The sequence below is a fragment of the Bradysia coprophila genome, unplaced genomic scaffold (genome assembly GCF_014529535.1).
Source record: "Bradysia coprophila strain Holo2 unplaced genomic scaffold, BU_Bcop_v1 contig_350, whole genome shotgun sequence".
In the NCBI taxonomy this organism is placed as follows: Eukaryota; Metazoa; Arthropoda; class Insecta; order Diptera; family Sciaridae; genus Bradysia; species Bradysia coprophila.
In genome coordinates, this window is record NW_023503608.1 from 8,395,803 (window position 1) to 8,423,039 (window position 27,237).

Consider the following 27,237-nt stretch of genomic DNA (forward strand, 5'->3'; position numbering starts at 1 on the left):
ATTTCAGTTTTATTCGGGCATCGGTAGAGCTAAGTTGCATATTTTCGAACGAGTTTTCTCAATCAAAGTAAAAAAGAAAATAACTTTTAACATAAAATTTGTTAATTGACAAAATATTACAAATAAAACAGATCAGACCTATTGATTGGAAAATCAATTGTCGTAATCGAGTGAATTAATTACGATTGTTGTTATATTTTGCTTTACGAACGATTTTTAATTTTGTGGACAGAAAAAACTGTCAGTGAAGTGTTACAGACAAGAACTTACAGATTTTTTATTTCTCTCTTTTTTCGTGTTTGAATATTGTTCGTCAGCATAGTGAATATAAACGGCGAGTGGAATCATATTGTAAACGTTCCAGATAGGATATTCGGGAAATTGATTTTTCTCCTATCAGTGGCAAGGTCTCTTCAAGGACGTTTTGATATTTTTCTTTATCCGATTCCTTTTTCTGCTCTGTTAGTACATAGACGAAGGAGTTAGAATCGGATCGACCTATTGATACAAGTTTATTATCAGGTAAGTCTGCGTTGCCTGTCACTACTGATTTTCTTTTCTTTTTCAAATAAATTCTGTGATGACGTAGTTCATCTCTTATCAACTTCCGAAACACGGCTTTCCTTGAAAAAAACACATTTTCCATCAAAATGTTGTAACTGCGCGTCGACTTATAGTTACAGTGTTGGATTTATTTCATTTATAGATTTATTGTTACGTGCTCGACACTCTATACGTAAAACCACAGCAGGGGTGTAACTTAGAACAATTTTTATTGTCGCTGCTTAGAACATTTTTGGTTTTTGTACCAGCCCTGTTGAATGTCGTTCAAAAACATCGAATCGTTTTTTTAATTTTCTGAATGTTATAGTTTTCGGCAACAACGATTTTCTGTTATAGTAACTTTTAATTGTCTTCGGCAATTTTTATGGTAAAGTGGTACACCCGTGCGTAAAACTCAAGATACACGATGCAAATACCAAAATTTTACAGCCGACGTAGCCGATATCCTCTCTCTTTCTCTCTATTTATAAATAGAATTCCAAGTGCATAATTTACATCTTTTGCCTGCATATTGCACTTGTAATTAGAAAAGGCGAAAAGAAATGCATAATTTAAAAAAAACGTAAATCATGCTGTGTGTGCGTCTGAAGAATTGCTTAGTTGAGTCGTATTTTATGTTCGATTTACGTTGTTAAACGTGATGAAATACTGCTGCAATAGGATCGAATTTGCATGGCATACAGAATCTACAATTGAAGAATAATTGTTTTCAACAAGGAGTTTTAGAGCGATCATAAATAAAATGTCATCGCTTCGTACCTTCTTAATTCAATTCATTCGACATGCGCTGTCAACGTAAACATAGATTAAAATGCGTTTGTAATTTACTTACACTGTGTAGTGCATTTGTATAGTATACGCATTTACAATAGTATGGTATCGTTGTCAATCCATGCGCTGCATGTGATAAATTTGATAAATTCGATTAAAAAGCTACGAGAAGGTGAAACTTTGTGGCCACAATACGTCGATGGTAAATTCTGCATTTAAAAGTGAGTGGGTTGTTTGAGCGACGGAAGTCGAATAATATTTATTTTAGAGCAGAATCAATACCAAAGGTTTTCAGATGCTGACTGGAGTAAAATGAAAATAAGGAAATCGTGATAGGCGAGTCAATGGCCTTATATGTTTCTGCTCTTTTCACACTAAGACGGATTTTTTTTTTGTTGATTCTGATCCTGTTTTAGTAAAAGCAACTTTTCACTTCGTTAAGAGGGTGTTGATGCTCGTTTCCGCTAGTAGAAAACCTACCTAATTATTTTCAAATTGTTGTTTTAACCGCACACGTCAAAACAAAATATTTGGACGCAGGTACTCTTGCATACACTATAAGTATAAACCTATTAGGGGTAAACCATTATGGTTCAAAAAGTAAGTATGTCAATTTCGTTAACTTATGACATTTCGCCCATACATTGAATGTCAAAATTTTACGAAATTGACTTACTTCAACGCTCTTCAAGCATGAGTGGTACTGTAAATAGAGTACTGAGGCTGGACAGTGGATCATACAAACATGAAACACTGTAATAACATTTTCATATAAAATAGAGTACTTTCTACAGCTGACAACTATGATCACTCATGCTTGAAGTACGTTGTTTACTTACGAACTTTACGAACCACAATGGTTCACCCCTATTAGCTCACTATATTTTGCATAGGGTCAAAAAGTGTACAAGTCATCTTTCATATTGAACGGATGCCAAAAGTTATGTGCAGCTCGTGCCAAACGATTAATTAATAAAAATATAAAATGTTTCTAAATAAACGAAATTTTAATGATTAAGATTTACGTTTAGAATAATAATTAACGAACGCTAACAACGTGCTATTCACTCAAATTTTAAGAGAAATGTTTCAAGCATTTGACCTCGAAAATTTTCTATGTTCCTTTTCGGTTGAACATTGAACAATAAAGTGACAACTTGAAGAAAATAATAGCAAAATTGCAATCTTTATATTTTTTCCTAAAATGCAAAATATGTCACACGATGGTAGCTTATTAATCCTGTGCACCATGGTGAAATGGTTTTTTTGACCGAAAAAATATTTTTGTGTTTCGGTTCTTATTTTTTTAGATAAGAAAAATTCCAAATACTGTACATGTTTTACTACCTCCGATCCATGCACAGTATAAATGTTTATAATCCGGTTCGAAAGGTTCGAAAAATTTAAATTTGCCAATTGAGTTGTTTTTTTTCGAAATAATAATATTTCTACTTATTCTGTGCGACGATTATCGCACTGTAAAGTTAAGGCGAGTCATCACCAGGCACTGTATATTTGTCGCAGTTAAAGAATTGTTTATGCAAATTGTATATTTTTTTCCTCCTGACACAATCGTTAATGAGATGAAAAATATTTTCCGTTGTGCATTGTTTTTGTCAGTTTATGTAATTTTGAATAGAAATCTGTTGTGCTTTTCGAAAAACAATCATCAAAAACAAAATAATTTTTTACCCGATTTTTAACAGACTTAGAGATGTTTGTGATCGTTCGTCATTGACGTCATACAATTAGGGTTTTGTAATGCATAACATCAAGCATAGTAGTAAAATATTGTCTATGTTAAATAGAGTAGGATTTGCTCAAATCATATGACATTGAAACACTGTAAAATTGTGAAATTACATGGTACACTGTCGTGTTTTGTGTTGATATGATGTTTTGGTTGATATTATCGTGAATTCCGTCCTCATCACACGCCAATCTTTCATGGATCTTACTAGTTTCACTTTTGGCAGAGATGGGCGCCACAAATCTTGATATCTTGACACGCTAGGTGGAGCAGTGAAAACGAATTTAGAAAAAAATAAATTCAAAAATATGACGAGCTAATCGACAAATCATTATAGAACGTCATGAGGGATGAGAAAAGACAACAGAACATCGTCACTATCACTCCAGCTGATACATTCCAATCCTCACATATATCCTTGTCACTCCATTTGGAAGCCAACTAAAGACAAATTAATTGACAGTAATTTTCTAATGTGTTTTCGGCTTACAATTATCCACTTAGAGCAACATATGCGTGCAGGTAATCTCTAGTATTAAATGGTTTACTATTTATAAGACATTACAGCACATCGTTTGTAAATAACCTATTCCATTTCTGTTGCGTAAGAGGACCTACCCTCTTTTATCCAAACTGTTAGCAATCGCAATCCAATGTAGTAGAAGGTAGGCATTTAACTTAACCGAATTGGTATGTAATATATTCAGATTTTACGACGTTTCCAACAGTAAAAATGAATACAAAAGATTTATATGCATTCCATCATTTCGTTGTTGGCTTGAATTCGAATTACCTAAGTACGTTACAGAAAATGCGCCTTATTACTGAGCTAAAAATAAACTGGCGTCAGCAAATTTGTATTTACATTTCAACTCCAATTTCATCATAACTGCATGAAATTTGAATAAAAATTATTTATTTTATTTTGTATAAATAAACTCGCAGCCAGAAATGGTGTAGAGTCTGTGGTATGTGAAAACTGTATCTAATCTTCGTGATATATTTTTCTTCGAAATTTAATACTTTTGATTGCAGAAATATTTCTTAAAAAAGTAAACATATCGATAACGAACAGTCAAGTGGATTAAGATAAGATTTCAGGAAGTATTCGGTCATCGGTTAAGACGAGCTGCCCGTCAAAGACGAATACCGTCCGAATAATTTGGATTCGTCCATTTCCTATTTCTGGGCTCGGGTGGGAACTGTACCATATCTCCACAAACGCCAAAAATGTCTTGCTTGAAACGTATAGATTATGGATTTGAGCACTATTCCACAGGACTCTCAATGATTGACGATGTCGGCAAGTCGGTCACTTCTGTCACTTCATCGAACAATATTTTCATGAATCGAAAATTTAATTTCGGTAGTGACGATAACAATTTCCATAATCTATTGTCATAACTTCGGGTAAGGCTACAAACGTTTAACATGCCAAAAAATACATTTTCAAGCAATTCAGTTACCAACTAAATTCTATTTTCGTGTATGCAACCGGCACCTAACATTCTTGCATTCTTAAGTGACTCTGACTCATTTATATGAACGTGATGATTACCGCCGATCGGAAGTAATGTAATTATTTTAAGATGTAAAAATTGTCTGGCTTAACACGCAGAAGAACTTTTCAGAAATTGTAGTTACTTGACGTCGATGGTTAGTTTGTTAGTGAGTTTGAAAGCCAAGGGTTAGAGTTCTCTCCTAATCTATATATTTAGTACATTTCTACATGAAATAGGAAATGCAGCAAATGGTATGCAGGTTATTCACATGTGCCTGCAAATATATTTGTTTTTTGTGAAGTAGTGGAGTAGAATAAATATGTGTAGCGTAAAAGAATCCGTAGGATTTCTCTTTCTAATATTCCATATGGAACTTGTGAAGTAAAAGACTTTGTATCAATGGATTGAAAATACTTTGTTTAAACGAAGTGATAGATTTGACAACTATTTAAATGTCGTCTGTGAATGAGATAGCCATACGCGCAACGTAACAAGTTTTCTTATCTAACACTTAGACTGGCTCGGTAAAGAACGTCGCGCACATTGATTAAAAAAATTTTAATTTTTTTTGTGTGAATGTTTGCTGACCCAGTGAGTGTTTAACGTAAATTTAAAAATAACTAACGTTGCGCATCAATGACCTATATATGCTGGACGTATATTTCAAGACTTTTCTTCTTATTAAATTAATTCAGAGCTGTTTTATTGTTGGTTTATTTTTAGAATAAACAAACTAATTATAGAGATCGACAGATTAAAAACTGGCGATGGTTACATAAATTAGATAACATAAAGTAATTCGTATTGTGATCGTTGATATAATTCAGTTTTAGATACGATTATAGATATGTTTATATTGTATTGACATCAAATTGACTTTTAATCGATGTCGCGGTGACAATTAATGGAAACAATTTCGATATCAATCTATCAGTTTTATCGACAACAATGGCACAGAAATGTGGTTTGTATTGTTGTATATAGCAGAATGTATGCCTTAAGCCAAGGGGGTAAATCAGTAAATCAAGTAAATCACGGTAAATCACAAAAAATTTTGAAAATTTTTTGAAAATTTTTTTATTGTCACTGGATTACATTTCGAAGTATCGTGGCCGTAAACATATAGGATAAATTTCATGAACTAATACAAATTGAAGTAAATAGATTCAAATTTAGTAGAAACTTCATTTTTGATTTACTTGATTACTGTGATTTACTGTGATTTACCGTGATTTACCGTGATTTACTGAGCTAGTAAATCAGTGATTACCCCTCGCCTTAAACACACATTTAACTAATGAAGTAAAATATCTTAAATCAAAGAGTCTAAATGAGGATTTTTTTGGTTAAAATTCATTTCTAACATTTCACGCACGAGCGTGGTAGTGGTAAAACCGTATAAAAACCTATGAGCAGTTGAAGCAAATTCGAGTCTAAATTTCATTGACATAAGAAAAATGCATCAGACATTGCCACAAGGAAAATAGATTTGTACTATCCAAGTTCCATTTTGTTGTTATATTGTCTGTTGTAAACTTTTGAGCAAATGAGTCGGTTTTTCGAGACGTAACGGTAGAGAACGCTTCTTAAAATGCAGGAATAATACGCAACATTGAAAAAATCCCAGAAAATTAATGGGAAAGTCAAAAATGTCGCTGAACGAATGAAATATTATTTCTGAGAGAATTATTTGGAACTCGAAACGCTTCAATTTTTTACGCTCTAACTTTAATAGTGGGTTACTTAACAAATTATTAAGCTCTTATCAGCAAATTGTATAGTTTTTTTCTGTTTAATACTCAGAACAGTTCAAATATTGACTCGCTTAGTTTCAAAGTTGATTTTCGTAACATTATTTTGCTTGTTAAATTACGTTTTTAATAAATTGTATTTGAAATAGTATTCTTCGGTGCCACTACAATGTTGTCTTTCTTTCCATGTCAAGGTCTCAGTTGTATACTTAAATAGATGAAGAGAATATGAGATGACATTAGTCTACTCGTACTCATGCACTTTAAGAGTTCATATGGAACACCATAACTAATTTCTCAGTTCGGCTTTGCATCATTTCGCTATTAATTATAGATTTATCAGTTTGGGACGATCATTTAAGATCTCGAAACACAGATCTGTTGATCATTTGTTTCTATTCCCGGTCATCATGTAAATCATGGTAGCCTTCCTGTTGCCGATAGGAACCTGTCTAAGATGTCAGGTCCTATTGCAGCAATTTCCGAAGGAACCACCTCGTAGTCTCCGAGCATCCTGCGTCTTAGTTGAAGAAATTTGGGTCAGTCACATATCAAGTGTGCCCCTGTTTCTTCTTCTAGATCGCAGGAACATCTCGGAGTGTCCTCAACTTATTCATGTGCCGATTCAGCCCGCAATGTCCCGTGCTCCTACTACTCTTCTAATGCGATTTCGGTCCGTTTTGAGCAAATCTTTGGCCCATTTTTTGTTAGGCTTAGGGAAGAAGCATTTCGTGTGAACGCCTCCATTATACGCTTCCCAGCGTTCTGTGTGTTTACGCTTAACCCAGTCTTCCAGTGCTCTTTTACACTCTGACTGGGGAATCGGAAGGTACGGTTCTGGCCCGTTTGCCTGAGTCGCCGAGCCTTCTTTGGCCAGCTTATCTGCATCCTCATTTCCCTCCACGCCGGAATGTCCTGGTACCCAGACCAAATTGATCCGATTGCTCAGACCAAGAAGGTTCTGGTATTCCTTCGCTATTAATTATTTGAATGTAAACTAATTTCTGTTAGTAACAATTTTAAAGTTTATATAACCTCCGTGAACTTTGATGAGTGCTGTGACCTCACTAATGCAATTATTTGATTAAATTATTACTTATTATAAATGTGGAGGACCGCAGCTTTACAGCGATACGCACATTTAGTAGGTTGGCGAAGTGAAACAATCAGTTTTCATCTGTTACGTAGTCACGTGCCGAACAACTAAATATGCGTATCGCTGTAAAGCTGCCACATTCATAATAAGTAATAATTTAATCAAATAATTGCATTAGTGAGGTCACAGCACTTATCAAAGTTCACCGATGTTCCCAAGATTCTGAGAAATTTTCCGGAGATCATGTTTTCGGCCATTTATCATCAAATTTTTTGAAGGTAATGTTTGCCCCGGTATCTTTCCAACGAACCCATACACGCCTGTGTCCTCGCCACCTTACGGAAATGAAATCCGGACTACGAAACCCTATTTTTCGACTTTTGGCCACTTACAACCAGCCAGGTATGGAAGATCAAAAATATCTGAGACTGGTTTTGGGGCCTAGGCACCAAGGCCTAACTAGGCATATATAAAACGAGCCATCAGAACAGTCGGAGCGTTTGCTGCGACTGAGCCCCGTACAAACCCGTATATCTATTGCGTACGTGACCCTAGTGCGTCTGTCACCCTACTTTGACCGTAAGCCTATGCGCCGGTTAAAGTAGGTAAAGTAAAATAATATAATTTTTTCGTAGCTTCTTTGAATCGTTAAAATTGCGAATTGAAGCTACGCAGGCTAATTTTTCCTTTTTTGACTTATTCTTTTTGTTAACGTTTGCTTTAATGTTTTTTTTATGTAATAATTAGAGAAAGGAAACTGTGACATTTATATTTTTTTTTTTTTTGAAATAAATGGATAATAATAAATTATTATGTAATGTGTACATCTTAGAAATTGCGCATAGCGCAATTACGAAGCCCCGTACGACGTTCCTTTCAAATAAAACAAAAATTTCAAATAGCCCTAAAATTTTAATTTATTGAGTATAAATACACATAGGGCCTAGTATCGGCCTCAGTCCGAGGATCCAATTTTTTTTTTCAACTACATTCTATTCGGCCTTTGATTACCTTCCAAATGAAACAAAAAATACGAAAAACGGATGAAATTTGCTCGAGTTATATGTAAAATACACATAGGGCCCTAGTAGCGGCCTTAGTCCGAGGACCCAAATTTAATTTTTTTTCAACAACATTCTATTCGGCCTTTGATTACCTTCCAAATGAAACAAAAATTACGAAAAACGGGTGAAATTTGCTCGAGCTATATGTAAAATACACATAGGGCCCTAGTAGCGGCCTTAGTCCAAGGACCCAAATTTAATTTTTTTTTCCACAACATTCTATTCGGTGTTCGATTATCTTTTAAATGAAACAAAAATTACGAAAAACGGATGAAATTTACTCGAGTTGTATGTAAAATACGCATAGGGCCCTAGTAGCGGCCTTAGTCCGAGGACCCAAATTTAATTTTTTTTTCAACAACATTCTATTCGGCCTTTGATTACCTTCCAAATGACACAAAAATTACGAAAAACGAATGAAATTTACTCGAGTTCAATGTAAAATACACATAGGGCCCTAGTAGTGGCCTTAGTCCAAGGACCCAAATTTAATTTTTTTTCAACAACTTTCTATTCGGCGTTCGATTACCTTCCAAATGAAACAAAAATTACGAAAAACGAATGAAATTTGCTCGAGTTCTATGTAAAATACACATAGGGCCCTAGTAGCTTTTCACTTCTAAGGCCCTAACTCACGGTCCACTCACCCGATTTTAAAAAACTTTTTTTTCCTGGATTGGTATTGACAATACCTATCATTTGCCGTGTCATTTACATTTCCATTGTTTATTTTGCCATAAATATCACCAAAAGACCTTAAATCACTTAGGTGGCCCTAACTCACGAAGGGCCGACCCGAATATGCCCATCTTCGAACTTAGCCTCACTATTTTGACTATCTTTCAGGGAAAAAAAAAAATTTGAAATCGGATTTGATTTACTCAAGATATCGACGTGACGGACAGACGGACAGACGGACAGACGGCCCAAATTTTTATTGCGGATTCGTCATCTATGAACATAGGCAAACACTTTGCCCTTACCGTCTGCTTCGAATTCCATCAATTACACACGGCATCGTAATCCTATAAGCCCCTTCGTACTTCGTACGGGGCTAAAAAGTCCCGGAAAAAATAGTGCTGATTTCGGTCAGTCGAAATTCAAGACAATCCCTCACAACAATCGGACATCTTTTTCGCTGCTAGTAACTAGCTACCACAGCTTCACTTTACTATAATAATTTGTTTTGCATTATCCATCTACTTAATATTACACTTGTAATAATTATGTAATGCAACGAACATGCGTTTGACGAATGATACATTTGCACACTCAATGAGCAATGCTCATATTGTAGATAATTGTATAATTGAAGAAAATTAATTACTACAAGACAAGATTTAACATTGTTGCGTCAAATTTTATGAATGAATAAATTAATTGAAATGCCAGTAGGTCTATTTGTAAGTCAACCATATCTAAACGGATTTAATTATAAGCAAGAACAGCTCGCTTGCATTGATGAAAATAGACTTTATTTTACGCGGTCAAGTTTAAGAGCATTTTGCATGTAAGTTTAGTATTTGCTATCATATGTTATCGACAACAGCGACAAATTGTAATGACGAGCTCTAGTTAACTCTATATTAAAACATATGAAGTAAGAGAGTCTTACACCGAGTTGCATGTAAGGGTTTTCTCAAAAAACCCAACGAAAGTTATAATATTGGTCAATGAGTTGAGAAAGTAACTATTTCAGTGAGATTGTGAGATAAAAGTGAAATTCGGCATGTTTTCCAATTTGGGAGTTGCTGTGGTTTGTAATGGATTCCACAATACATTTGTTGAGCAAATGAAAATCTAGATTTTTGATTTCTGAATTATGGTTAGGTGTGCGCTTGCAACAAGAATGAAATACTAAAAAAATCTAGACTCTCTTTTGTAACAGTGAACGACATCTCAAATGTCTCACTGTCAAATTTTTCTGAGAATTTTATTGTGTCATTGCAAATTCACAATGACATTCTCTGAAAAAAATGTGAGATGTCGTTCACACATTTTTTGTGAAATCATTTACAAACCACAGCAACTTCCAAAACAGAGAAAATGTCGAATTTCACTTTTCTCTCCATGTATGCAAATCAGCATATAAAAAACGCGGCGATAAATGCATTTTTATACGCAGTCACACTCATACTGCGTCATACAACTCTATAAAATACTTAGATCAAATCAAGTGATAGATTCGATTAATTTTCTAATATGCTAGCCGTCTATACTTTTTCAACCGATAAAAATCTCAATTACTCATTAAGCAGCGTCGCATTTCCGCTCATAGTTTTGTTATTTGTCGTTCGACGTTCCAAAAAATGTTTAAAGATAATTCTCGTTGCGGATGCTCCAATACAACTTAGAGATTACAGTAGCTATGAATGAAGAGCTTAAGACCTGTTTGACGTTAAAATATATCCGTTCTTATTGTAATCAAGCACCCATGGTCAGAAACTAATTGCCTTAACTTTAAGAAACTGGAAAGGTCACATGCCTTTGGTTTACAATTTTCACAATATATATCACGAGCTGAGAAACTATTTCTCTTTTAATTAGTTTTTTTTCTCTTCTTCTATTACAGATCCCATCCAGTTTCTCGTTCAATAATTATCTACGATTTGCTGATCAATTACGGCCAAAGTGTTAATTTTAACGTAAAGTGAAAAGATTGCGCAAATCGCCGTAAATTGTTAGTGTCTACGATTAAATTATTACTCTTGAAACTAGCAATAGCAATTAACAGTGTGTATCGACTTCATTGCATAGAGAATATCTCGGTGTTAACAACTGCGAAGTCATTTCATATACGATATATAATACAGTCAGCTAGCAACGTTTTTTTGTGCAATACATAAACATCAGCTGATCGTATCGGTATGGCTATACCACCACATGCTACAAGTGACTATGAGAATGATTTTATAGAAAAGGACAATGGAAATGTATCGCAAATGGATTGGGAGGCGCCCGCGGCTCAAGGTTTATACGATCCACAAAATGAACACGAAGCTTGCGGTGTTGGTTTCATCGTAGCCATTGATGGCCGACGCACTCATAAGGTTTGCTTTTGAAATTATATACTCTGCCATGCGGTCCTCATTTTCCTTATTTCACAGATCCTGCGTGATGCTCAAACTTTATCATCGCGAATGAATCATCGGGGAGCATGTGCTTGTGACAATGATACCGGCGATGGTGCCGGTGTTATGACTGCAATTCCTCATGACTTTTATGTCAAAGAAATGTAAGTAATTCGTACCATTATTGGTATGTATCAAAATACTTCAATACTGTGATCAGTTTCTTATTTCTGCAAGTTTGTAATTTTTCGAAATGTAGAAACTTGGGAATTTGAAAGTATTTTAAGGGCTCTCTTTTAACTGTCGTCGAGGATATCCTGATTTCCATATACGTCCTCAACATTGAAGACGAAATGAACGATGAGCTATATTAAGTGTTATCTTATGTATAACAAAAACGTACCGTTAAAGTAATGTATTAAATAACACTGTAAACAGTAGAAGTAACAGATTGAATGGCGACACTCATGCCGTTTGTCACCTTTACCTTTTAGGCTGCTTTTTGATGCAATGACACAGGTAGGAAGGGGCCATAAATTCGATTGAATTTCGAAATGAATCAATACTTATTCTCATAAACTTTGCACTGGGTATCATGATTCACTGCATTCGGTTATCTAACACTGACTGATAGAAAATCAATTTTTCCGCCATTTTTTGCCTGTTATACGATAATGCAATTGTATGATACTCGAAGTGTTACTTATATAGTTGAATCATTTTCGGTCAACATAATGTGTTCCACTAAACGTATTGTTTTAAATGTTTCTGTGCTTAAAGCGCATTTCAGTGCTGATTAATAAATTTATTGATTAGCTGCTATCAACCGTTGCATATTCATTGAACACTGTAAGCATTTTTCTGAAGAGCACACATTTAGGCGTTTGTTAATACTGGATTTTAGTTTACTTTTGATGATATCTTTTCACCAGAATCCTTTTCCAAAAATATATAGAACCGCAATAACTACCAACAATTAGCTTTCAACAGAATAGTTATTTACATAACAAGGGATAAAAAGATGAGAAGTAGAGTTTTCGTGTGAATTTTGTTGATAGTGGGATCCCGGGATGATAATAAACGGATTTCTTTAAAAATAGTAAACACACGAAAACGCGTGACTTTTCATTTTTACCTAGAGGATTTTACATGCTTTTGAAACTCAAACCATTTTTCTTGTTTTCCCTATGTGTGTAATAAGCCACTTCCGACCCTAGGGAAAACAAAAGCATGTAAAATAGATTTGGCTGTAGCAGTTTATGAAAATTTCGTAGCTAGCACATTCGTGGTCGTTATTGCGTACATTTTTCAAAACTCTAATTTTACGTTGCCTTTCCAAAAATTGACATATATTATACATTCACTTTAGATCGATTTCATCATCTTTTTGTGGGTCCTTTACGACGATTTCATGTATTCTCTTTATTTTAAAAAGAAAAAAATTTAATTCTGAATTCTTATTGTATTCCTTTAACGTCCTTTGAATACTCGTACTAAGTCTCTACTTCCATTCAAGTATCTATTGATCGATTAGCTCGAGCTGGTTATTCTACTTAATTTTTTTTTCTCTTTTATTCATTGATACTGAGTGGTACTTCCGATTGATATATGCCAAAAACCTACGGAACTCCTTTGCCAATATTTTCCATCTAACTTTTTAACTCCCATTCACTAGTACACCAAAATTGCTTTGTAACTCAGATATATAAGTGAAGGCCGTTCTGTATATACCAATACCACTGAAATTCAATTATGTCACCCATTTTATGTATAATTTATTACGACTAAACACACACAAATGCTTGCATGTCAAAATCGTTTATAAGATACTTTTCCAGACAAACTCCAACTCAGCCGATATTCAAATAAAAAAGTGTTTGTTAGAAGAATAAGAAAAAAAAACTGAACATCGTCGTCACTTACTGAACTTTGTATTGTTTGTATCATCATTTTTCGTATTTTTCCACTACCTTGTACGTAAAATTTAATCGGAAAAAATTTGGAATTTCTTATCTCTAGACGGCGAAATATTGTCAATTAGAAACATTGTGAATCAGGGCCTATTTTCCTATTTTACATATGGTAAACATCGTACAGCTGGCACGTCTGTCGGCGAAGCAATTTTCTATTGTTGGTACAAAATCTGTTACTTCATTAGTTTTAACATACATTTTGCTATGCAAGAAAAACAAGGTAGAACTCATTCTTTAAGTTTTCGTCATGTGAAACGGGATCGGCAAACAAATGAAACTCATAGGTAATTATAAAAACTTTATGATTAGACATAATTCATTTCCACATAATATAAGTACGATGATTCGGTTGCTGTTCTTATCACCACTTAATTTATCTACAAATTTACCATATCTGTGAGCGCGTAGTTTCCGACATTTTATACGTAGTAGAATGCAATGCATGACTGAGTGACAAAAAAAAAAAAAATAATTCCATGACTAGGCTCAACACTTGATATAACCGCGAACCATTCCACAAAAATATTCCATATTTGTACAACAACCGAAGATGCCATAGAACAAATAATACGAAAATTAATTACAGTTTGAATTTACGAGACCAAAGTGCCATACAGTGAACTCTCCGAAACACGCTTCGATCACGTGTAGGTATCGTTCCAGTTTGTGATTCAGTTCGTTTTTTGCCTTTAACATTAAACTCAATATAATGTTTGAAGCTATTTTTAGAAATAAATAAGAAAAAAAAGAAGTTTTTTATGATTGGCGTTTCTACCTCGGTAGAATGCAAATAAAATGTTGAATTGTTTATAAACAAAATGTCTCGGTGGGAATCAGAGTTGTCGCTACATTATGAGTATAGATATGAGACAATATCATGCTGTTGCGTTGTAGTTTCTTACACAGGCTCGTTTCCATTATTGTTTCTGTGCAAGAAAATTCATTGCTGATTATAGTTATGCAATAGGTTTTCTATGGCGCAGTAGAAACCGGTACTAAGTCATTATCAATGACAAACTCAATGTTAATTTCAGACAACATTCTTGATAGTTCGTTTGAAAAGAGTTTCATTTTGAAGTAATTTGGAGCAGAAAATGATAACTGATTTTCAACAAAACTGAAATTTATTCTGAGGAAGGGAATTTCGATCGCGAATCTCGAATATTCGTTCCATCTTCAACTTTAGACTTGTTGCATTTTCTTTAAACATATAATTACACAGAAGGTACAACATTTGGTTCTGCATTAAATACACATTTTGGCAGTCTTAAGAACAGTGTTAACGTCCTATCTTTTGCTAACAGACCACTAACCAAATGATTATGGAAAGTTTTTTTTCCGAATTGGTTTATTACACCAGTGTGTTACTATTGTATTCAATTTACTAATCAGTCGTTAGCTTTTATTGACTATATCGAATTCGTATGATTGCACTGTTATACGACCCCCATAAAAAACAACTTTCACTGTGGCTGATAGCTGGATCATGTTAGGTTATTCCTTGTATGAAACTCTTCTCCAAAAATTATCACGCAGCTATCACTAGGTGAACACTGAGCAATAACTGTTATCGCATCAAAAGCAATTATTGTACCTTGCATGGACCGATAAAATTCTATCGACCTACTGCGTAGTATACTATAAAACTTACGCTTGTTTTATGAATGGAAATGATGAAATGATTAAGTTTTTATAATTCTATTTGGCTATTGCGTCAATCGATTGTTTATATACACAATGCACACTACGAACAGAGTGGTGAGTCTTGTTACATTTTCCTTATCTGCCGGCTCAGAAAAAAAGCACAAAAAATTCGTTCTAATCTGTTCGTGCGATTATCCATTTTTTTGTTGATAGTTTAATGCATTGTACGTGATGGCTAAGGTTAGTCGTGTTTTATGTAAAATATGTCAGTGACTGATAAGAAGTTGTCAGACAATATAAATACAAATCTATTTTTAAACAATTTTTTTTGGGATTAGTAAAAGAATTTAGAAAACGAATTTCTTTCCTGTTTAGAATGTTACACTTAAAGGAAATGAAAAGACTGCCAAGGGGGTAGGTTTAAAGCATTATTGTATCCATCAGTAACAAAAGAAAAACTATTAATCTTCTTGTTAAGGATCACGGAAAAATGCTAAGATTGTGAACAATTGAGATCGACCTGAAACCTGAAATTCAGATTATCTGAATCTGATTAGAACTGAACCTGAAATGAAAATTTTTATCTGACCTGCATCTGATTTTACCTGCAATTTGAAGATCAGTAAAAGTTCAGATAAATCAGGTCAGCTTTCAGGTATACCGGGGATTTTTTCAGTCATACCTGACACCTGATCTGATCTGAACTTTTACTGATTTTCAGATTTCACGTAAATTCAGATGAGGTCAAGGTTCAAATATTCTGAGGTTGACCTTAAGTTCAGGCTCAGACCTACCCTTTTCCGAGTCTTAATAATTGCTAGAGACTCAAAGAACTTAACTTGTCACAGACGGCAATATTAACAATTTTACTATCTGATCTATTACTTCAGTTGATCCAAGAATTTAAGAGATTCATTTAAGTCGTTTATTGTTGCTGCCGTTGTCGATAACAGATGGCAGCCGTCTGTAACAGGTTAAAGATTCTCACTCACGAAAATCCGTTCTGAATGCAATATGGTCGTAGTTGTCAATAACAGGTAATAATAATCGTCCGTTAAAACCTGAAACGTTATTGCTAGACCGCATTTCGGTGTGGGAATACCGCCAATTGCATCAATTGCAAGTTCTCTCAAAAACCCATAAAGATCAACAAATAGTTTCTAAAAATAACAATCAAATCTCAGGTCGTTTAACTCAATCTTTTTTCCTCAGCACACGGTATGTTCGTGTTTCTGGTTAACCATATGACACGTTAAGTATATTCAAATTGTATGCATAAAAACTGGTTTTGATTGAAACTAATAGCCGAAGAATATTATGATGTATATACAGACCGCTAAGGCATGAATGTGTCACTATAGGAAGCAATTGCATGTAAATTTCACGAGAGATAACGAAACAAAAACATAAAAAATTGTGTAACTCTAAATTGAATTGGCCGTGACCGTCACTATAATATCTCTGCATATTCTATTAATAAACGTAAATAAAATGTGAACAAATTTGTAATTCTTTCAGGGCCAAGCTGAATGTAACCTTACCAGCATTTGGTCAATATGCCACTGGTATCATATACATGGACAAAACCACTCAGCCTCGCACTGAAAAAGATTTCACAGCCTTGGCTTGCAGTCTTGGCATTACTGTGCTTGGCTGGCGTACTGTACCCACCGAAGTATCAGCTGTTGGTCAGGTGGCTCGGAAAAGTGAACCACTGTCACGACAAGTATTTGTAACGGCTGATTTGAGCGAAAAAGACCTAATTCGTCAAGTGTTTGTGTTGCGGAAACGCGCCACACATGAACTCACTCAACCCGGACGTCGTTTCTACATTTGTTCGCTGTCGATTAAAACAATCGTCTACAAAGGATTGTTTACTTCGGACCAGCTATGGAACTACTACCTCGATCTATTGAATCCGGAATTCGAATCGTATTTGGCATTGGTACACACTCGCTTCAGCACAAACACTTTTCCATCTTGGGAACGGGCTCATCCATTGCGTGTATTAGCGCATAACGGCGAGATCAACACCTTGCGTGGCAATGTCAATTTGATGAAAGCTCGTGAGGGCATCATGAAAAGCGACGCATTTGGAAGTGACTTAAAGAAATTGTTTCCGGTTGTTGAACCGAATTTATCCGATTCTGGATCGGCTGATTGTGTCTTAGAATTTTTGACCATGGCCGGTGAACGTCCATTACCGGAAGCTGTTATGACAATGGTGCCAGAAGCATGGCAAAATGATCGTACAATGGCGCAAGAGAAACGCGACTACTATCAATGGGCGGCACATGTCATGGAACCGTGGGATGGACCCGCTTTAATTTCGTTTACGGACGGACGATATATAGGTAAGTTTTGTGTAAATTGTTATTGGTTCCAGTTGTGCTTTTGAGTTATTTATATTGCTTACTTCACGATGGTACTCGAGGTACTGGTAGCATTTGACAGTAATTTTGTGAGATCTCTACAAAAAGCTACTACCTACACATACGATTCTTAAGTATGAAAATCAATTTAAGTAAAAATGTAACAATTGCTTTCAGGCGCCGTGCTTGACCGCAATGGTTTGCGACCATCCCGCTTTTACATCACGAAAGATAACATGTTGATAATGGCTTCGGAAGTAGGTGTATACGATGTTCCTCCAGAGGATGTGGTACTGAAGAGTCGCTTGAAGCCTGGACGCATGTTGTTGGTCGACACCCAAGAGAAATCGTTCATTCAAGATATTGAACTGAAAACACACATCGCAAGGTCACGTCCCCATTCGGAATGGTTGAAAGAGAAGGTAGGTCAAACTGACGAATTTTCGATTAATTGTGATTTGTCCAAATCTTTAATTTTAATTGAATCTCGTCCCCAGTATTTCATTGATATTAATAGCAAAATCTTTACCTTTCTTTTCAAAAAAAATTCTGGCAAAAGTCGGTAAGTGAACAAAATTTCATCTATGTGTGTGCTTTCACAGTGGTATTTTCTTATCGAACCTCAGAAGCTGCTCGTCATCTTTTATCGACATACAAATCGTTGTTAGATTTAAGATCCTTCGGTTAGGACATATACTAGTAATATCTCAAAAAATTCGGTCGTTCATCTACTGACGGTATACCATTTTCGAGTTCCATAAAAATGACTAAATTTTCCATGTGAACAAGAACAAACGTTTTGGATGTTTGATTAATGACAAGTTTTCTCTCTTCTAATAGATAACAATGGACGATGTTCGTCGAGCTGATGTTTTCAAGAATGAAAAATGTCACCTCAAAGCTGCCCAGATGAGTGTAGATCAGCGCGGTCTGTTCGATCTACGTCTACCTCTGTACGGCTACACCACTGAAACAGTGAACATGCTCCTGATTCCAATGTTCAAAAGTAAGAAAGAAGCCCTCGGATCAATGGGTAACGATGCACCGTTGGCCTGTCTGTCAGAATTTCAACCGCTTCCATACGAATACTTTAAACAGTTATTCGCTCAAGTAACCAATCCGCCCATCGATCCTTTCCGCGAGAAAATTGTGATGTCATTGCAATGTCCTTTGGGTCCCGAGGGCAATTTGTTGAAACCGTCGGCTGATCAGGTCCATCGTATTTGGTTGCCAAATCCAATTCTTAGCGTTGCTGACACAGAAATCATTAAGCGGACGTCGTTCCGCGGATGGAAAACTAAAGTTATTGACATAACATTCCCGTATGAGGAAGCCACAGAAGGATACATAAATGCACTGAATCGCATTTGCACAGAAGGCGAACAGGCAGCACAAAATGGTTATCAAGTTTTGGTATTGTCCGATCGTGCTGGTGGTGAACGTAGATGTCCAGTATCGGCTTTGTTGGCACTGGGTGCCTTACATCATCATTTAATTGAAACTCGACAACGTATGAAGGTCGGAATTATTGTTGAAACGGCTGAGGCTCGTGAAGTACATCACGTGTGCGTACTACTCGGTTATGGGGCTGATGCCTTGTGCCCATATTTAGCGTTCGAGTTGGCTGTAGCACTACGTGACGAAGGTGTACTCAGTCATACAACCACGGACGAACAAATATATCAAGCGTATGCTCAGGCCATAGAAACAGGTATTAGCAAGGTAATGGCTAAAATGGGCATCAGCACACTGCAGTCCTATAAAAGTGCACAGATTTTTGAGGCAGTTGGTTTGGGACCGGATTTGATTGATAAATGTTTCCGGGGAACACAATCTCGATTGGGTGGTGTATCTCTGGAAATCTTAGCAAACGAAGGTTTGCTACGGCATAACATTACTTACTGCAAGCTTTCCCCCGACATGAAAATCTTGAGGAATCCTGGACAATTCCACTGGAGAGCAGGAGGCGAGGGACATATCAATGAGCCCGGCTCGATTGCTAATTTACAGGAAGCAGCGATCAACAAAAATCAGAATGCATTCGAACGGTACAAAGAGTCCACTTTGAAGAGTGTGAAGGAATGTACGTTGAGAGGACAATTGGAATTGGTGAAAGGTCGCAGTAAAATCGATATTAGCGAAGTGGAACCCGCTAGCGAAATTGTTAAGAGATTTGCAACGGTACGTCTCATCTATTACATTCCTGTGCTTTCCGTTTTTCTATTAAAATCAATTGTCAAAACAGGGAGCCATGAGCTTTGGAAGTATTTCATTGGAAGCACATGCTACGCTGGCTGTTACGATGAACCGAATTGGCGGAAAAAGTAACACCGGAGAAGGTGGAGAAAATGCAGACAGATACTTGAGTGAGTCGGCTAATTTGTGTGCTCCTGTCAGTGGTATTATAAGCAAATTTTTCCTCCTTTCCCAGATCAAGATCCCGAAAACAATAAACGTTCTGCAATTAAACAAGTTGCATCCGGACGATTCGGTGTCACAGCCGCATATTTGGCGAATGCAGACGATCTCCAAATTAAAATGGCCCAAGGAGCCAAGCCCGGAGAAGGCGGTGAATTGCCTGGATACAAAGTTACTCAAGACATTGCTGATACGCGTCATTCCGTTCCGGGTGTTGGTTTGATCTCACCACCACCACATCATGATATCTATTCGATTGAAGATTTAGCAGAGTTGATCTACGATTTGAAATGTGCCAATCCTGCTGCACGCATAAGTGTAAAATTGGTGTCAGAAGTGGGTGTTGGCGTTGTAGCTGCTGGTTGTGCTAAGGTATGTTGATGATGTCGGTTTGCTTATTTCAATGGATTTTAAAGTAAAATTTTTTTTTTGAAACTTTAGGGTAAGGCCGAACATGTAGTTGTTTCGGGGCATGACGGTGGCACTGGTGCCAGTTCATGGACTGGAATTAAATCGGCTGGTTTGCCATGGGAATTGGGTGTTGCGGAGACGCATCAAGTGTTGGTTTTGAATAATCTACGGTCCAGGTAATTAAAGCATTTTGATTTTTCATTTCTTAATCGGCGACATTCTGAATTAGAGATAGAGAGACAGACAGAGTCAGAAGCTCTTTTATCAACGAGATAATAAAATGCCCCCCGATTCAGTATGTAGCTAGAGTACGCTCGATCATGTAGCACATAAAAACACTTAACACGAGATATCCCAATGCGGTTGAATAAGCGCGGGATTTCATGCCATGGGCTGAAAATGTATGTGTCGCAACTGAAAACATTTTCTTTGCTTGTGAATTGTATCCCAGGACACTCGGTGTGAGATAAATCTCCGTGCGGGTAGTTATTAGTAATTCATTTTATCATGATACACCCAACGTGAATGTCGTGTGCTGTAATTTTCGATTTGATTTTAGAGTTATTGTGCAGGCCGATGGACAACTTCGAACGGGTTTCGATGTTGTCGTTGCTGCTATGCTCGGTGCTGATGAATTTGGCTTCAGTACAGCTCCACTGATTGTAATGGGTAAGAGAGCCGAATGGTGCGTTTCAGCGTGTTGGATGTAATTTTGACTTCACAATTTGCAGGATGTACAATGATGAGGAAGTGTCATTTGAATACATGTCCGGTTGGAATCGCTACTCAGGATCCCGTATTGAGAGAGAAATTTGCAGGCAAACCCGAACACGTCGTAAACTTTTTCTTCATGCTGGCTGAAGATGTAAGTACAATTCTTTCGTTGTTTCTTTTGGGTATTTGGATTAGGAGATTGTTGACGGACCAAGGAAACGCGGAAAAATATAAGAAGGATATCACGCAATGTCCTCACATAGCAGTTCCCAGTTTAACTTTAGAAAAAAAAATCCAGAAGTTAAAAAAGCCCTTCAAAGCTAAGTTCTTCTTCTGTTAGGACAGCTACTTTCTTAAAACCACAACGCGTGTAATGAAACATTTTTTTTATTAAACTCTTGTAACCTGTCGAATCCATTCACGATAGTACGAGACTTGGGTGTAAACTCCCGGATACGGAGCTATGGTACATGGTTTTACGCTCCATGAAACAATGCCGACTTCAACTCCATTTACCAGTAGTGGACCACCTGAAAAACGTGAAACAGTTCACATTGTACCCTTTCTATTCTCTTCCAGACTGAGCAAATGATTTTCCTTTATTATCCATACCTGAATCACCGCTGCATTGTCCGCGTCCTCCCTCAGGCACACCACCGCAAATGTGCGACGGATGGATCACGCTATTGTGGCGATCGCGACAGTCCTCATCCGAAAATACAATCAAATCAACTTCTTGTAAGGTTGTCTGAATTACGCCACCGGTTTGATCCAGTCTAACAAAATGTCGTAGTCATTCAATCAAAGTGATTTTTAAGTAAAGATCTTACCCCCAACCGAGTAATTTTGACGGGGTCTCATGTGCTACATCAGCAAATTGCCGTGGTAGAATTGCGTACTGCGATACTTCGGCAGGTTCGCTTAACTATTAACCAACAGCTCTATATCAGTGAACACAATCACAAAACGACATATTTACCCGGATCAAAGCGATATCATGAATATAGGAGTTGGACGGATCGTAATTGGGATGGGAAACGATTTCGGCTGCTTCTATTACACCAACAGTGGCGTCTGGTGATATTACGGTTGAACTGTGCTGAATGTTGTAATAACTGAACTCGCGCGTTACACAATGCGCTGCCGTCAGAACCCACAGCGGACTAATAAGTGTTCCTCCGCAAGAATGAGACCGACTCGTTCCCCTTATCGACACCATAAAGGGATAGTGTTCAATGTTGCTATCCGTTCCATTGACGATTCGTCCGAAATTCGCATCGATCGACGGTGCAGCTGTGAATTTAAAAGTAAAATGTTTTCACTTCTGCCATTGAATAGAAATTGCGTATTACCGAAAACTGCACCGAAACCAATAAAAATGGCAAGCAAAATTTCACGCAACATCTTTTACAATCAACAGAACAATGCCAGACTGATATGCCACTTCTGAATTTATAGAAATCGTTAATCTGACTTCTGCTTTGTGAGATAAGATAGAAGATTGTGGTCATTGAAATTAAGATAAAATTAAAGTAACAAAAAATGGATTCTCATTGAAACTTTTGCATTGACAAGCATAGCCAGAATGTCGAAAGTCGGAAAGAGGTGTCGGTAGCTATGTAATGAATCGGACCTGCTACAGATCTCTAGATCTCTGTGGCCTCTGGCCACATAAAAAATGTCTCATCCCGAAGATACCTACATACCCCACCCAGTAGTCGTTCAATAACGAAAGTTTTGCTTCTTTCATTTCATTCACAGATTCGTTCAATCATGGCAGAATTGGGCGTGACGAAATTCCAACAGCTAGTCGGTCGAACCGATTTGCTACAAGTTCGTAAAGACGCCTCATTCAAAGCAGCCACATTGGATTTGTCGCTGTTGTTGAAAAATGCGTTAGAATTGCGTCCAGGCACAAACATTATCGGCGGATCGGAGACTCAAGACTTTGTCTTAGAAAAGAGAGCCGACAATGACTTGATCGTTAAGGCACAGCCGGTTATCGATGGCAAACAGAAATTAATCGAAATTGTATCGACAATAAACAACGAAGAACGAGCATATACATCGACGCTCAGCTACACTATTGCAAAGAAATATGGAGAACAAGGTCTGCCCGATGGACATAAAATTGACATTAAATTGAAGGGTTCCGCCGGTCAGAGTTTCTGTGCATTTTTGGTGAATGGTGTTTCTGTTACACTGGAAGGTGATGCAAACGATTATGTGGGAAAAGGCTTATGCGGTGGTACAATCGGTGAGTAAATTAATTTTATTTTTGGGGGAAAACCTTTCTTATGAAAATTTAAACTTTTGCAGTCATCGCACCACCCAAAGAATCGACGTTCGAGTCTCATCTGAACGTAATTGTTGGTAATGTTTGCTTGTATGGTGCCACCTGTGGTAAAGCATTCTTCAGAGGCATTGCCGCGGAACGCTTCTGTGTTCGTAACTCAGGTGTCACAGCTGTTGTTGAGGTAATGTTTAAATAGCGGATTGGATTTGAACTTGAAACTAAACAAATTTACTGCACAGGGCGTTGGTGACCATGGTTGCGAGTATATGACTGGCGGTGTTGTTGTTATTTTGGGGTTGACCGGACGTAATTTTGCGGCTGGTATGTCTGGTGGTATCGCTTATGTGTACGATGTCGATGGATCATTCCGTGCAAAAACGAATGCAGAGTCCGTGGAACTGTTGCTGCTCACTGAGACCAAGGACAAGCAACGATTGAAGGCATTACTGGAAGAATTTTATGCTCTCACTGGGTATGCTTGCTTAAACCGTGCCAAGAACGTTCGAAAACATTTTTTTTTCTCATAGCTCCGAAATTGCGAAGAAAATTTTGACTACCTGGCCCGCTGAAACCGTTAAATTCGTCAAAGTATTCCCGTACGAATATCAGAAAGCATTGAAGGATATTGAGGCCCGTGCTATTGAAGCCAGTCAGAATTCAACCAAGGCAATCACAAACGGTCAGAACGGTGTAAACGGCGTGAATGGTCATGGCGCCCACGAGCCAAACATCAAAGACATTGAAGAGGCGATTCAGGATCTGGCATTGGACAAAAAGAAATTGGATAAAATTTTGGATAAAACGAAAGGCTTCATCAAATACAAACGGGAAACGGGCATTTATCGGAACGCAACTGATCGGCAAAAGGATTGGAACGAGGTGTTCAATTTCCCGAACGTACGGAAAACGCTTAAAGTTCAAGCAGCCCGTTGCATGGAATGTGGTGTACCATTCTGTCAATCTAATGTGCACGGTAAGTAATTCTTCTCATATTTTCGGACTTTCGTTAATTTACGACTAACACATCCGTCTGTGTCATAGGTTGTCCGTTAGGTAACATAATCCCAAAATGGAACGATTTGATATTCCACGATGAGTGGAAGGAAGCGCTGAATCAATTGATGCAAACGAACAATTTCCCCGAATTCACCGGACGTGTTTGTCCAGCTCCTTGTGAAGGGTCGTGCGTACTGGGCATTTCTGAACCGCCAGTAACCATAAAGAACATCGAATGCTCCATTATCGATCATGCCTTCGAGCAAGGATGGATCATTCCGCAGGTCATTATTACTCAGAACTGACTGCCATTGGATTCGAATCCACAATTCTCTTACATTCAATTTACAGATTCCGGAGTTCCGTAGCGGGAAGAAGATTGCAATCATCGGATCCGGTCCATCTGGCTTAGCTGCAGCTTCGCAACTGAACAAAGCTGGTCATACGGTAACAGTATACGAAAGAAACGATCGAGTTGGTAAGTGAAAGGCCAACTAAGAATGACAAAGAGAATCTAAAACAATAAAATTCCAGGCGGGCTCTTGCAGTACGGCATTCCAACGATGAAACTTTCCAAAGACGTTGTAAAACGACGTGTTGATTTGATGGCAGCTGAAGGAATTATCTTCAAAACAAACTGCCATGTTGGCAAAGACATGAAAGCAAAAGATCTAGTCAATGAAAACGATGCGGTTCTCTTAACCACTGGCGCAACATGGCCTCGCGATCTGCCACTGGCCAATCGTGATTTGAACGGCATCTACTTCGCAATGGAGTTCTTGGAAGCGTCACAGAAGAAAATACTCGGTGGCTCAAACGATTGGATTTCGGCAGAAGGAAAAAATGTCATAGTCATCGGCGGTGGTGATACCGGTTGCGATTGTATCGCAACGTCATTGCGCCAAGGTGCGAAAACTATCACATCATTCGAAATTCTACCCGAACCTCCAAAAACCCGAGCAGACGACAACCCATGGCCACAATGGCCGAAAGTATTCCGGGTCGACTATGGCCATGAAGAAGTTAAAGTGAAATTTGGTAAAGATCCACGCCAGTACTGCACAACAACAAAAGAATTTGTGAGCGATGGATGCGGTAATATCAAAGGTGTCAATACCGTTGAAGTGGAATGGACTCAAAGTGCGACCGGCCAGTGGTCGATGAAAGAAGTGGACGGATCTCAGAAGTACTACGAAGCTGATTTGATTCTGTTGGCTATGGGATTCTTGGGTCCGGAAAAGAGCGTTCCAACCGAACTGGGATTGGAATTGGATAATCGAGGCAACGTAAAAGCTGTTACTGGACAATATGGTTCGTCGGTGGAAAAAGTATTTGCGGCTGGAGGTTTGTTGAACAGATTGAATGTCACTGAACTACGCATAACGTGAACCTCTTTAATTTCCAGATTGTCGCCGAGGCCAGTCCCTGGTAGTATGGGCTATAACGGAAGGACGACAAGCGGCTCGGCAGATCGATTCCTACTTAACAAATGCACCGAGTTTGTTGCCCGGTCCAGGAGGTGTTATCGATCCGACTAAAATGCCCTACGACGGATAAATTGCATGGCTTAGGAAGAAATTAAAAAAATTTATTTATTTTTCAAATTAAAAACAAACGAACGCACCATAGACGGTTAGCAATTGGTTATCAATATGATGCGGAGCGTACAATGAAACGAATGGAATTTTATGCATTCGAGAAGCTATGTACATCGTGTGATCAAAGATTCAGGATTTATGATTTCTTGCTAGTTTGAGACTTGCTAAAATTAATTTTCTTAAAAAAATTTGTTTGTGATTCTTACTTAAAAGTCGTCTGTGGTATTTCAATAAGGATTTTTTTTTTCACGAGCAAATTCGATCGAATAAATGAAGGAATTTTTGTTGAGACAAATTTTTCAGCAAAGAAATAAATTTATTTTTACACAACAAAACAGGAAATGTGTCGACCTCGGCGGAGAAACAACAAATTCGTCAATAGTATTGCAATGATTTGCATGGCGTTTCTAACGAAATTGATCAGGTCCGTTATCTCTTAAATGTTTAGTATAATCTGTTTGTTAACTCAATATGTGCCAATGTGAGACTCCTTTTAAAGGATCCTTCTGTGAGGTAATATCCGCGAAGTCTTCTAAATAAATTTCTCCTACGGAGACGATTAATATTGAACACTAAAAGAAGAGGAAAATTGACTCCGACACTTCAACAAAAGAATTTAGACAAAAAAAATATTTGAAATTGGATGAACTTCGTATATCATAAAGTTCTCGACATTCAATCTGCATGTAAATGCGAAACCGGCATGAAATCGAATATCAGGAAGTGTGAGCATAAATCAATTTTTAAGTCATCGAATAACAACTTTGCCGGTTGAATGAATCTTCCTTCTCTATCTATACAAACAAAAATTTCTCGAAAAGCAAAGCTTTTACTAATTTCAAATTCTTTGAAAGCCTTCGAAGGGTGAAAAACATTCCAAAAAATGCCCTTGGTGAATGGTTAATGCAATGTTAATGTTTACCATCGATGCATTTGTTGTATATCTTCGTGGTAGATCGACTCATATAAAACACACCGATTATACGAAAATATTATCTGTTAATTGTTTAGTAACCACCAAGAAAATAGTTTTTTTTCTTTTATTATTTCTTAGAATTATTTTTGTAATTTAGTTTTTTAATTTTTGTCATTTAATTAACAGTCTCGGTAATGTTCATCGGTGCAATGAGTGTTGTAAGTTTGAAACATTATCTCATTTTGATGGTTTAATTTGATGAATATACTGACGACCTGTTATTAGTTAGTTAATTTTATAAAATTTCAATAAAAATTAATTTTTATTTTA

At 37.1% G+C, this 27,237-nt stretch overlaps 2 protein-coding genes across 3 annotated transcripts; one reads left to right on the forward strand and one right to left on the reverse strand.

The window, feature by feature from the left end:
* Positions 1 to 27,237, forward strand: LOC119080661 (glutamate synthase 1 [NADH], chloroplastic). 2 transcript variants are annotated; one of them, XM_037189085.1, is made up of 20 exons: positions 1 to 522; positions 11,071 to 11,548; positions 11,606 to 11,733; positions 16,705 to 17,540; positions 17,736 to 17,980; positions 18,118 to 18,120; positions 18,399 to 19,739; positions 19,804 to 19,924; positions 19,990 to 20,348; positions 20,418 to 20,563; positions 20,947 to 21,056; positions 21,119 to 21,252; positions 22,863 to 23,358; positions 23,421 to 23,578; positions 23,637 to 23,869; positions 23,925 to 24,370; positions 24,439 to 24,677; positions 24,745 to 24,871; positions 24,928 to 25,737; positions 25,799 to 27,237. In XM_037189085.1, exons 2-20 carry the CDS (start codon positions 11,366 to 11,368, stop codon positions 25,948 to 25,950), a joined length of 6,267 nt encoding a protein of 2,088 aa, XP_037044980.1. In that variant the 5' UTR covers positions 1 to 522; positions 11,071 to 11,365; the 3' UTR covers positions 25,951 to 27,237. The 2 variants fall into 2 exon arrangements, with proteins under 2 accessions (XP_037044980.1, XP_037044981.1); XM_037189086.1 differs by lacking the exon at positions 18,118 to 18,120.
* LOC119080776 (trypsin 3A1-like) lies at positions 21,471 to 22,575 on the reverse strand. Its single transcript, XM_037189344.1, has 5 exons — positions 22,454 to 22,575; positions 22,081 to 22,394; positions 21,932 to 22,026; positions 21,714 to 21,877; positions 21,471 to 21,631 (listed from the first exon to the last, which is right to left on the reverse strand). Exons 1-5 carry the CDS (start codon positions 22,503 to 22,505, stop codon positions 21,492 to 21,494), a joined length of 765 nt encoding a protein of 254 aa, XP_037045239.1. The 5' UTR covers positions 22,506 to 22,575; the 3' UTR covers positions 21,471 to 21,491.

Excerpts from the sequence above, each read along its gene's own strand:
- LOC119080661 (XM_037189085.1), top strand. The coding sequence starts at position 11,366 with ATGGCTATACCACCACATGCTACAAGTGACTATGAGAATGATTTTATA. Across the intron at positions 11,549-11,605 it reads ATGGCCGACGCACTCATAAG|ATCCTGCGTGATGCTCAAAC; the intron begins GTTTGCTTTTGA and ends CTTATTTCACAG. Across the intron at positions 20,349-20,417 it reads TAGCTGCTGGTTGTGCTAAG|GGTAAGGCCGAACATGTAGT; the intron begins GTATGTTGATGA and ends TTGAAACTTTAG.
- LOC119080776 (XM_037189344.1), bottom strand. The coding sequence starts at position 22,505 with ATGTTGCGTGAAATTTTGCTTGCCATTTTTATTGGTTTCGGTGCAGTT. Across the intron at positions 21,878-21,931 it reads TCAAAATTACTCGGTTGGGG|ACTGGATCAAACCGGTGGCG; the intron begins GTAAGATCTTTA and ends ACATTTTGTTAG. Across the intron at positions 21,632-21,713 it reads ACAATGCAGCGGTGATTCAG|GTGGTCCACTACTGGTAAAT; the intron begins GTATGGATAATA and ends CACGTTTTTCAG.